Source organism: Lepidochelys kempii, chromosome 9 (assembly GCF_965140285.1).
Source record: "Lepidochelys kempii isolate rLepKem1 chromosome 9, rLepKem1.hap1, whole genome shotgun sequence".
Taxonomy (NCBI): Eukaryota; Metazoa; Chordata; order Testudines; family Cheloniidae; genus Lepidochelys; species Lepidochelys kempii.
The window spans coordinates 76191755-76205024 of record NC_136388.1 but is presented as its reverse complement, the minus strand read 5'-3'; the positions used below and the strand labels follow the sequence as shown (position 1 = coordinate 76205024).

The following is a 13270-nucleotide window of genomic DNA, read 5'->3' as shown; positions in this document are numbered from 1 at the left end:
CCCTAAAAATTCCTCCCCTTGCCAATCTCCTAGAACCACCAGGAGGAATAAATCGAGGGATTTAACCTGACGCGGGTGCCCGCATGCACGATGCGGAGACCGTGCGAAGGAAGGGGCTGTCAGGAGGAACCTTACCGCTCCTGCCCGAGGGGGCTTTTCGCTCTCTTTTAGGATTTGGGGGATTTCCTCCCCATTTTTAAAGGATCAGGCTTGAAGTTCCGCTCGGGAGGATCCAATTTGCTCCGGGATGGCTCTAAGCTCCCGAGCTCACGCTTTCTCCGTTGAAGCCTTAGTGGGGAAATCCGCAAAGAGGAAACTGCAGGACTTCAGAGATGAGAAACAACAGCATCGCGTGGAGAAGGGAGAGGAGGAAGGGACCGGCTGCAGAGGGACCGGGAAAAGCCAGGGACCTGGTTAGTATCCCCCGTTTTTTCTCTTTAAATAACGTCTGACAGGAGAGGGCGCGGAGAGTCCTTGGTGGCTAAAGGCTTCCCGAACTCACGCAGTATCGGTTCCGCTCCTCAAACGCCGCAGCCCGTCCCGTCCCCCAGCCAGGTCACGGGGAGAGGCTGCGGGGAGCCTGAGATCCGCATACATGCAAAACAACAGCCATATATTAAAGAAACCTCCCGAGCTCTCTGTCTGAGGTGCGGGAGCTGAGCCGCATCCACCAGCTGTTTCCCCAGCCCGGCAGACCGGCCGGTTTCATAGAAAGAGACCGAAGAACCTGCCCAGGTGGTGCACGCCAAACTTCCTGATCGTTTGAATCAACTCCCCGAAGGCCCTGTCTCACCTGAGCCGGTTCCCGTTTCCTTTGCCCACCCGTAACTAGAGAAGCGAGCGCGGCCCTGGGCTCACCTTTGACACAGAAGGATTTGTGCCGGCCACGGAAAATAACCTTTGCTTTCCTTTCCCACCCCCGGGCCTTGATAATCTCCAGGCGCTCGCGGGGATGGTGAGTCTAGATTTTAGTAATCCGAAATATGCTGTATAATAGATTAGCTACTTCCACCTCGGATGCAGTCCGTATCCGGAGAGCCAGTGCCCAGGGTGGGGGCTCTGCAGGCTAATTCAGGGCCCGGGGGCATTTCGGTACATGTAAACTTGCTCTGAATAGGAACCGTGTAAATACTTCTCATTTCTGATCCTGGCAGAAAAGAGACCTAGAGCAGACACATCGGCTTCTTTCTCAGCGAGCGCCGAAAGCCGAGACGCGAAGGATGAGATCCACGTGGAACTGCAAGGCTCTGAACTCTGGAAAAGATTTCACGAGATCGGCACGGAAATGATTATTACCAAAGCCGGCAGGTATGGCAGAGCCAGGCACGCCTTGGGTGCTGTGTGGTTGTATGTAAATCATGGGTGATAGCCACAGGGTGTCTTCTGGCCCAAGAAAAACCCAGGTTCTTAAATACATGTGTTGTGCTTTCGATTGCTCGTGCTAACGATTCAAAAACTACGGGCAGCTCTGGAGAGCGTTGTAAAATATGAAACTTTCACTGAATCCCTGCAGCAAATCCCTTTGTCAAAGATTTGGCAAGTGGACCAAAAGCAAACCATTCGGCAAGCGTTCAAAAAACGTGTAGTATGCATTTATGCATGTTAACTGGAATGGTAGCCTATACAATCTTCATACTTAATGTTCCAATATATCTCCTACAGACGATATATTTGGTGTATGTTTTCTCTTCAATATTTTAATCAACTCGAATCGTATTAATATCTATATGAACAACATTACAAAGGAGGGTATGTAACCTAATGTTAGAAACCACGATCAGTGGAATTCTGTTTTACTATAGCCATCATTTTTTCATGCATATACTTTAATATTTCCCATATAGTAGATCTTACGGCAACTCTTTATATACAGCTAAATGTAACTTCCTTGTCTCTGCGATCACCCACGCATAACAGATCGGTTCCCGCTCACGTTCTGTGTAGCGTTTTGTGCTAAGAGCGACAACCACCCAGAGGATTTCACCCCGAATATTTTCGGTACAATCCCGTTTCCCAGTCCCCGAAAGTGATTATTTAAAAAAAAAATAATCGTTGTCGACTTTTAAAGTGGGAGCTTTGTCCTGAAACTTTTTACTCCCGCCTTACAAGCTTCAAAAGGAAAGAGGGAAAATAACGGGCTCCTTTCTGCATCCTGCAGGAGAATGTTTCCCTCCGTCAGGGTGAAAGTGAAGGGTCTGGAGCCAGCGAACCAATATTACGTCGCCATTGACGTGGTCCCTGTGGACTCCAAAAGATACAGGTAAAAAAACGGATCCACGCAAATGCCGCGCTGCGTTTTACAGCGCAAACAAAGAAGCCTGCACCATGCCCATTCACTACAACAACTAGCTGATTACCCACGACAAGCAAAGGATCCCACAGTCCGCCGGCTATCGCTGCTGAGTGGGATCTGAAAACAACCGCCCCCCCCCACACACACACTTGCAAATAGCGGAGCCCCCTCCCCACCTCATTGCGGGGAAACTCCCTAGCGCCCAGCCTCAGAGCGGCGGCTCTCCCACACTTGTGTCCTGCGTCAGTTTCACTCACGCGTTTCAAAGCGCGCCCCGCTGCCTCTCCGCGCAGCAAACTCACCCGGGAGTGTTTGCTCGCCTCGGGCATCTCTGCGCTTGACCTAGGCCTCTTGCAGCTCCGTAGGATGCCTCGCCTGTCGGTGTTCCCTTGACCATCTCTGCCCCGGGCGCGCCCCCCGCCCCTCCAGGGCAGGACAATGCGTCCAGTCCCCAGCCCCTAGGCAGGTTCCTTGTGGCCTGGAGCCCCCGAGGGTGCTGGGGGGAGGAGGGGAGCCAGCTCCGCGGGTCTGTGCGGCTTGCCCAGCAGTCACCGAATGACAGGGGGTGTCAAAGGGACACGGGGCAGGGGGTGATCGCCGCCCGGAGGGGACAGGCTCTGGTTTCCGAGTAACAAGGGCAATTTCGCTGGGGGTGGGTGGGTGGGTGTATGTGCAAAGATTACCGGTGTAAACCGGAGAGCGAGGTTCAGAGCCGGCCTTGCTTTGGGTGCAACAGCGAAATGACCCAACGACAGTCACAACAAGCAGCCTTGCCCAGGGCACCCCCAGAGCAATCAACCTGCAGGCACCGGGGGGCAATTAAACTAGAGCCCCCGGAGCTGTGTGCCGGCCGGCTGGAGGGGCTCCGGGCTCCCAGGGACTATCCCACTGCCCAGTAACAAGAGCTGAGAACGGGTTGGGAACCTAAGCTCAGGAAGGAAACTGGGGGGGGGGGTTTGTTTCTCACCTAACCCTCCCCGCCCCCCCAGGTGACGAGGCAGACAAAGCAGCGGGAGCAACTGGTAACTCCGATTGGTTGCTGTGGTGGTTGTTGTTGTCTTATGATTTGCAGCCCTTCAGAAACACATTTGTTTTAGCGGGCGCACGTGCGCACAGGGCTAGTGTCTGCGCAGGGCGGAGAGCCCGCGGGGGTCCCGCTTCTCCTTGCCAGGCTTATCCCCCCCCCCCTTCCCCACGCCGCCAGCCCTGGAGGGATGGGTGAGGCTGGGAGGCTGGGAGCCGAGCCAGCTGCAGGGTTTCCCTGTGCCGGGCCCACACGCATCCCTACAATGGCCCGGCTGGGCACAGCCTGGCTTGGGAAACAAGCGCCACCGCTGGGGAGCTGGGCCCGGAGCGGTGCACGGCCCCGGCCGGGGGCAGGCAGAGCGCTCGGGCTCCCCGGATCTCGGCGCAGATCGGCGGGCACTTGGAATAACGCAGAGCGGCGCAGATCGGTTTCCTCTGCGGCTGGCGTCCGGAAACAGGGGCCAGCCCCACCGAACGCCCTGGCCCTGCCGCGCCCCCTGGGGCGGGAGCCACAGGCCTCCCTCGGCCTGGCTCCCGGCCCGGGGTCCTGCTGTTGTCTGCTGACCCCGCTGTGCCCTCCCGTTGTAGGTATGTCTACCACAGCTCCCAGTGGATGGTGGCTGGGAACACAGACCACTCCTGTATAACGCCCAGGCTCTATATCCACCCGGATTCCCCCTGCTCCGGAGAGACCTGGATGAGGCAAATCATCAGCTTCGACAGGGTGAAACTCACCAACAATGAGATGGACGACAAAGGGCATGTAGGTGTGGATTTAGCCCGGTTCTCGTCCTGCAGGGGGAGGGAGGCGGGCAGGGGCAGTCCCCCGGGAGGCGGACACTCCCCCCGCCCCTTCAGCTCTTTTGGGGAGGGCCCCGGTGGATGCAGCCGCATTCCCGATCTACTCTCCCCCCTCTGCCATGCACAGCCCGGTTTGGTCCCGTGCTTGCACGGCCTGGGGACTGAGCTCCTAAACCAGGGCTGGAGAGAATCGTCACTTGCCCCTGGACGGGAAGAGGGGGGAAGGGGTGTATCCGGCCGCAGTGCCGGCTGTGGGGTGAACGCAGTTGAACAGTGTGTGTGTGTGTGGGGGGGGGCTTTCTTTCGCTGTCCCTGGGCCTCCTTGTCCCTTGGGGATCCCGCTTCCAGCCTGTGGCTGGATCCGGGGCACATGCTGCCAGGGGAAGCTGAGGAAAGAGAGACTGATCAGGAACCGCGCTGGGAGCTCCAGGCCCCTCCCTGGGACGAGGCCAAGACCCTAAAGACGCTACGCGTTTTTCAGGCGAGTCAGATGCCAGCCAGGGAAGCCCCACGCGGAATCAGTGTGTGTCCATAAGCACCAGCCTGAGTGAGACCCGTTATTCCAAGTGCCCAGCACCTCGCAGAGATCGGGACGGAGGGGTATAGGTGCACACAAGAGCCGCAACTTTACAGCCTGTCCACTGCAGTCATTCCTGCCAGAAAGCGCCTAAATCCTATGAAATATCCCGCACTCAGCTGCAATCTGTCCCTTTCTTCTTGAGTTAAACGAACTGGATTTTCGAGCCCACAGTTCCTATCCGGATCCGGGTTGTCCCCCCCCCTCAAATATTGCATGAAGATTGGGAGAGCAGTTTGGGTCACCAGAGAGCCGAGCCGTTGATTTAAGCGGGGGGGAAGGTTTGCTGGTATTTGCAAAAGAAAACAAACGGGGCTTTAGGAAAGCAAAATGGACCACTCCCCCCCCCCCACACACACACACACTCCCCCCACACCCGAATCTTCCCAGAGGCGAACGCAAATTTGAGTTAACTAACGCGGTGTTTAGAGTCAGGACAGATTTCGAGGCAGTTGGTTCAGCTCGGAGAACGGGAGCAGGAGAGAACTACTTGGCTATTGCTAATGGGAGAAGCATTTCAGCCGGCCACAGGGCTTCTCTCGTCCCTTTCTGTGCAGAGGGGAAAGCTGCTCACCCTCTTTTCCTTGTAATTTACAGATTATCCTGCAGTCCATGCACAAATACAAACCGAGAGTGCACGTGATTCTGCAGGATTCCAGATTTGATCTGGCCCAGATCCAGTCTCTGCCAGCGGAAGGGGTTAAAACCTTTTCATTTAAGGAAACCGAATTCACCACTGTTACGGCTTATCAAAACCAACAGGTAAAGCGGCCCCGGGGAACAGGGAGAGCGCCCGAGCTTTCCTGCACGGCAGCCCGGCTCGGAGCTTCACCTTTGCTGGGTTCCCGGGAAACAGAACAGCAGCTGGAATCCTGGATTTTTAACTTTTTTTTTTTTTTTTTTACTAATTTTGAGCATGTTCCACAACACACGCTAGGATATATTACCGCCTGTTACTGCCTGCTCACGCGGGGCTGCTACTTTCACTAAGAAATCTCTGGAGACTTGCTCTCCCCCGGGCCTTGACTACAATAATAATATAATAAATACTAACTGTATTTAGAAAAGTCCTGATGCTGCGAGGTGCTGAGTCCTATTCCTATTAACTTCAGCACCTTGTAGGACCTGGCACTGCCCTCACAGACTGCCACAGCGCCAGGGGAGCTGGGCGATGCTTTATAATAAACAACGCGGTAAAGTGTTGTGGAAGTAGAATTAAAACATGTGCACAAAACTGCAGATAAAATAAATAGAAGGGAATCTTGTTTAGAAAATACCAAAGGGAAAGGAACTCAGTCTGTTTGAGATTAAGGAATCATCATCATCATCATAATTAATAAGTGCTGCTTTAAAGTGCATAGGGAGAGAGGGATATTTATAATAGAAACAACTGCAATATTGAGCTAAATCTTGCCCTTACATTCAATTGAAGTCAACAGGGCTATCTGTAGGATTCAGGAAAGCAGATTTTAATCTAAACAATATAATTCAATATAACAATCAGTGGAAGTGAGGGTACTATACCCCTCTTATATCATTTTAATCCTACTTTCACCTGGCCTTATTTACTCACTACAATTATTTGATTATTTTAATTTTTTAATCTGTAGATTACCAAACTGAAAATAGACAGGAATCCCTTTGCTAAAGGATTTCGAGACCCTGGGAGAAACAGGTAATTGTTATAAATTGTCAGCTACAACTTCTGTACATTCTCATGTGTGTAAAAAGATCTACGCTCTATTTCATACTACTTTTAATTTACGATTTGAAATGACTTTGTTAACTAACTGGAAAGAAAGAAAAGAGAGAAGGCTTTAGAATATTTATGCATTCTTTCTTTATGAAAGATATCTAGAAAGGCAGGAAGTCCGCAAATGTAATTCTCTGCAGGAGCCATATCCATTAAGTCACTGAATTCCACGTTCTACTTTATAGGGGAGTGCTGGATGGACTTTTGGAAACATATCCATGGAGGCCACCACTTACTCTGGATTTTAAGACCTTTGGTGCAGAAACCCAAGGTGAGTTTTGAATCTTCAAGTGGTTTCTAAGGTGTAAACAAAAGATTAAGTGTAAAACAGAAATAACCTAACTGTTGTGCATGTGTGAAATGACATGGAAATGACATGGAGATGTGGATGTGTGAAATTACATTAGGAGGATGCCATCCTGGGGGATGGCACTGTGATGAAAGGATTAGAATTCAAATTTACTGACTCAGTCCTTTCTTGCTGTTTATGCTTAATAACAACTATCTAGCATATTGTTTCTGTGAGCAAGACAATATTTTTATATTAACTCTTTATTAATTTTCAAATCAAATGACATTGAAGAATAAATAAATATCTGGAAAGAAGAAAAAGGACAAGAAAGTAACTATATTAAGTCACTAATAACAACAACTCATTTAGGGACAGCTACTTCAGGCCCTGATCCTGCAAAGAGCTGTGCCCAGGAGGATCCTTGCACCATTTCAGTGGGGCTCCATACAGGTGCAAAATCCTACCCTCCTGGAGCTTATTGTCCGTTTGAAGCCTTAAAGACCTTCTATCACATTATGTTTTATCTGTGACTAAAGGCAATCTTGAGATGCTTGAGTTAATGCCATCATATTTGAACATCTGGTGGTGGGCATTTTCAGTGAAGGACCCTTTGCTATAAAATTCATTCCCTCTGCTGGTCTAATACAGGCTGAGCCCTTGGGTGTGAAGTCTGTATTCTTTCCATGATAGTGTGTCAATTAGTTAATTATTTAGGACTATAATTAATGTATTTTAGCATTATGTATAAACTTAAAGATTTTGATAAGTTCATGTATTATATCTAAACATAAGAGTACATACAATAAAATAAATATTACACAGAGGAAGTGGGTAGATACCAAACAACATTCTGTAGACCTAACTCCATACCTTGTGCAAGGAAGACTCCTGTAGAAATCAATTTAAGGAGTATGAAACTTGCCCCAGGAACATTGTAGTAATGCTTTAATGTACACTAACCATTCAACTGTAGCTGAGAATACTGAAACAGGATTCACACCTATAACTTGTATGAAAAAATATTATTCAGCTGTTTTAGAGGGACATTTAGAATAGGTTTGTTATTTTGCTATCTTGTCACAAAATCCATAAATTTCTTGTGATTGTCCATTCCATTCTAGAAAATTATCTTGAAATAGGATCATAATAATATTTAATGATATTTTCTATGGTTTGCTACTCTTCTTTTTTGGATAAACAAAATCCAATGTTTAAATAGTAAAGAAGATGATACAATATCTAGAAATTATCAATAATAGGGCATTTAACTGCTGCAAAATTGCAAATAAGTGTTGCAAGATTTTTCAAATAATAATTATCTCCACTGAGACGAAGGTTTCTAACCATCAGAGGAGTGAAGTTCTGGAACAGCCTTCCAAGGGAAGCAGTGGGGGCAAAAGACCTATCTTGCTTCAAGATTAAACTCGATAAGTTTATGGAGGAGATGGTATGATGGAATAACATGATTTTGGCAATTAATTGATCTTTAACTGTTCATGATAAATAAGCCCAATGGCCTGTGATGGGATGTTAGATGGGGTGGGATCTGAGTTACTACAGGGAATTCTTTCCTGGGTATCTGGCTGGTGAATCTTGCCCACATGCTCAGGGTTCAGCTGATCACCATATTTGGGGTCGGAAAGGAATTTTCCTCCAGGGCAGATTGGAAGAGGCCCAGGGGGTTTTTCGCCTTCCTCTGTAGCATGGGGCACGGGTCACTTGCTGGAGGATTTTCTGCACCTTGAAGTCTTTAAACCATGATTTGAGGACTTCAGTAGCTCAGACATAGGTTAGGGGTTTTTCAGAAGTGGGTGGGTGAGCTTCTGTGGCCTGCGTTGTGCAGGAGGTCAGACTAGATGATCATAATGGTCCCTTCTGATCTTAATACCTATGAGTCTATGAGAAGTTATTTGTTTGGCACCCAATCCTGCAGAATTTACACAGGAAAAATGTCCACTGGAAGTTTTGCTTGAAGAATGCGTGCTTGTAGAGCCAGATGAAAAATTGTAGACTCTACCATTGGAAAGCACTTTAAAAAAAAAGCTATGCTTACCAATTTAACACAGCCATTAACCTTAGAAAAAATGTGAAGATTTCTGTATTGTGGCATGTACATCCCATGTTATCTCAAAACGTGAATAGTTCCTATTTTATAAGATCAAGAAGTCAAGATACATAGACATAGAGGCTACACACATAAATACTGTATAGAATTAATGATGGTGTGGGATGTTATAAAAGGTTTATTATTAGAGAAAAGGTTGAAAACACACATCCTAAGGGCTTAAAACCTAGAAGGCAAATGATTTATTTTAAAAATCTCATGATTTTTTTAAGACAATTTCATGATCTTTTGGGGTCCAACTGACTTTTGAACACTGCGAATACGGATATCCCTTCACTTATATGATATGGGCACACACACATATATTGTGATACATGTACGCACAACTTGGTCTAAATACCCATTGTATTCAATGGGAATAAGATCAGGTCTAAATATTTGTACGGCAAAGAAAGCTAAGTGACCCATGAAAAGTTTTTTAGTGACTTGTTGCAGTGATTTGCTATGCTCTACTTGCATTTCTGAAACACCGACAATGTGTCCATTAGCTACTCCGAAACAGGACTTGGATTTTTTTTGTTAATAATTTAATTTAATAATTTCAGAACATGACAAGGCCATCTAGACTAAACATGCCTACATAGACCCATCTGAACTGTAGAGCAGCTTACGGATGGGCAAGAACTTTCACATTCCAAAAGTTAACAGACCTGCCAAGGAATGGTGCACAACTGATATTGACACACAGAGAGCGTAGACTAAATGAATACTGTAGATGCTGAAAAATTCTCAGCAACAATCTATTTACAGTACCTAATAAAAATGCTTAACCAGATTTGCAGTATTATTTTATTCATTTCTCACCCCACAAAATCCAAAGATCTATTGGAAACCACTTTATGTACATTTTAAGGAGCATTTTAAGTTTATGATAATATTCTACACACTGTCCACTACTTAGCCACATAGGGACTACTTTTGCAAGTTGAGATAATGATCTTGCCATCACAAATGTGATCTTACATTGCTTAAGTTGCCTCTTAAACACTATAATATTAGTGAGAATTAGGGAGAAGGAGGAGAATAGGTCCTTTCTGTTGCCTGCTCCCTCTCCCATTGAAATCAATATTAAAACAGCAATTGACATCAGTGTGAAAAAGATGAAGCCCTTAATGTGCAAAAATATGCCATCATTCCTGCAAATACATACATGATATGGTCTGCAGTTAATCTGAGAACAAGAATAGTTTCTACATTGCATCACTTCTTAAACCTTCACATTGTATCAATCTCATATACTGACAGCAAAAAGTATAGAATATCAAAAGATTCCTAATAGACCATTACACATAAAACCTGACCAGATCGTGTCTTGCGTACATGATTTTGAATTATAGTGTAAATGAAGAAAGATCCTAAACATGTCAGAACCATTTTACAAGTGTGACAAAAAGCAAGTGGGGATATTTTGTTTTTTTCCATGCCAGCATTAATACATATAAATAAATGAGAAAAAAGTAGACCCAAATTTTGTGATATAAGGTGCAATGGAGCTGTGCTAATACATCTGCAGGAGAAGAATGGGGCTTTTAAATGATGCCATCTTAAAACAGTGTCTGCTTAGTAACAGGAATACACATTGCTCTGCAATGTTTCACTGTCAAAGCAACCATCTCTCCTTAGCTTTTACCCTTGAACTTACATAGGAGGAGCTGAAAACTTGTGCTGAACAATGGCGTTACACACCAGTAACCTAATAAATATAAAATAAGTGGATGTTGTTTTTCTAATAAATTTATGAAAGCAATCATTAATCCACTTCAGAAAATAGGTTGTTAAATTGAAAAGAATGTTTAAAGTTGTTTGAGAAACGGTGATTAAAGGTGTCTTATAAACTGCAGTGGAAACTAAATAAAATGAGTCAATTCCTGTGATCGGGGTCCAAGGCAAAATTTCCATTAATGCTGAATAAGAAGTATTTCTATTGTTATATGCAAGGAAAACCCCTGGAAATCAGGAGGAAAATAGAGCACCTTAAACATGACACTGTTTGTTTATAAACAGAAGAAGGGAATTGATTATACATAGAGGCCTGATTCAACAAGGTATTTAAGCATGTGTGTGAGTTTCAGCACCTAAGAAGTTATAATCAAGTTATTGGGACAAAAAAAGAGAAATGTTAATGATATAACAAGATATGATCAATATACAGAATGTTGCTTAATATTGTTAATTCTGTACTAAGACATGTACCTATACATGTCAAGACAATGTAATTTAATGTCTTATTGTAAATGACCCAAATATCAATAAATAAAATTTTTCCCCATTCCTGCCTCAAAAAAGTTTATGTGAGTAGTCACATACTTACACACACACGCATGACTACCTTGCTGCACTGGGGCCTAGATAACAAAGATATGATGCATAATTTATGGATGGATCTGGCCATAGTCTTGCTTGCAGAATTCCCTTTGGAGTCAGTAGATATTTAGATGAAAATGATAGCAGGCTACATTGACTTCAGTGTGGTCAGGATTCCACCCATAATTCTTATTCGTTAACATCCAGTAGCATCATTTTGACTACTTTTGCTTTTATTTTTAGATGGGAGTTCTGGTTCTTCACCTACGACCTCAAGTGGTGGGACGCCATCTCCTCTGAACTCCTTGCTTTCTCCATCTTGCTCACCTCCTACGTTTCACTTGTCAGCAAGCAACATTGGAGGGTCATGCCCTGAAACATATCTACATAATCTCAATTTGCCCCTTTACTACAAGATTTGTCCGACAAGCCTTTTGAGACAACAGTCACTTGTATTTCCAAGCCACGAAAAACTAGGAGGCACCAATCCACATGTTTTACCCCACTTCATGGTGGATGTGCCTATGCTATCTTCCCTTGGTATAACAAATCTGAAAAATGGTAAATCTGAAGACTTAACTGGGCAGTGTCTACAAGTACCCAATTCTGCTAATCAAATGTTGTATGGACTACATGCACCTGGAAACATTTTCCCATCAAGTCCCATTGCTCGGGAAGCACTTAATTGTTCTTTACATTCTCCATATGGCTTGTATGGTTATAACTTTTCTATGCCATCTAGACTGATGAACGCAACAAGCCATTTCAAAGTGAATGACAGCATTCCGACTTCTTTTAGAGATGGCAGATGTAATCATTCTAACTGGCACTCAGCAATTAACCATTGCCTCTAATGGAACTATAGAACATTTCTAACGCAGTGACATGTAAGCAAGTCTTTTCTTCAATCATTCCCAAAGGTTTGCTGATTATTGTATATAAAGTGCTTCATAATCCAGGAGTGACCTGCCTAGATATTTAACATTTCATGTGCAACTAGGTTGTAAAAAATGTTCTGAGCATGGGGGACAACAAGATAGCCAACAACAGAGAGATGCCTTTTGGTAAGAGTTATTTATGTAATGTTCACAGGATAGGTGCAAACTTTACATTCACCTTTTTAATATTTGCACTCTGCAGCAGGAATGAACCTCAGTGTTAAGGAGAAACTAAGTATAATAAATGTGCAGTACTTTAAACATTATTTTCATGAAACTCTTTATCTAGCTTCCTCTTCAGTTACCTTGAAGGTGAAGGGCTAGCTTCTGCTCACCTTACTTGAGTTGTCCTACTTATGTTAATGGGACTATCTGAGGCCCTGATTTAGCAAACCATCCCTATTCAGCTATGTGCTTAAGCCCATGCTTGAGACCTATTGATTTTATGGGGCATACTTAGAGCGAAGCAAGCATCTTGCTGACTCAGGACCTGAATGAACCAGCTTAGCAGGATGTGGTCCCAAATCTAAACATTAGATGTTGAAGGAAGCAAAGACTGACCAAACGTCCAAGGGCTTGATTATTCCTGGCCTCGAGTGGTGGGGAAAGGGTGTCTGATGAGAGGAGGGTACAAAGAGCCTTCCTGACCCTGTGCCCCTACACAGCACAGTCTGCTCATTATGCTTTCCTAAGGACTCCGCTAGATAATGCTGAAAGTGGCACTAGCCTGTCCCAAAGTGGGCAGGGAGGACAGGGCAGGGCCATGTCTGCCTTCACTTTGGCCAGCTGGTCCCCATAAGGGGAGCTCAGGAAGCAGATCTCAGAGCTCCAGGAAACATTGAGCCTAAGTGAGACAAAACTCTTCCTGAAGCACTTGCTGGGGCAGTGCTCATCTGCATCTCCTCCAACCCCTTGGGGCATGAAGGAAAATAGGAATTGCCAGACTGGATCAGACCCAGGGCCCATCTAGTCCATTATCTTCTCTCTAACAGGGGCCAGCATCAGGTGCTGCAGAGAAAGGTATAAAAACCCTACAGCAGGCAGATATGGGGTAATCTGACCGCCATAGAGATCTCATACGGATCCCTAAGAGCTAGCGACTGACAAACTCTGAAGCATGAGGTTTTAATTCCCTCCCAATTTTTTTGTTAGCATGAACTG

At 45.6% G+C, this 13270-nt stretch overlaps 1 protein-coding gene across 1 annotated transcript; it reads left to right on the top strand.

Annotated features, from left to right (window-relative positions):
* The first annotated feature begins 247 nt into the window (after nt 1-247).
* Nucleotides 248-12025, top strand: TBX22 (T-box transcription factor 22). The gene is made up of 8 exons (XM_073358839.2): nt 248-413; nt 1155-1308; nt 2159-2260; nt 3908-4082; nt 5295-5459; nt 6308-6372; nt 6636-6721; nt 11415-12025. Exons 1-8 carry the CDS (start codon nt 248-250, stop codon nt 12023-12025), a joined length of 1524 nt encoding a protein of 507 aa, XP_073214940.1.
* Nucleotides 12026-13270: the final 1245 nt, after the last annotated feature.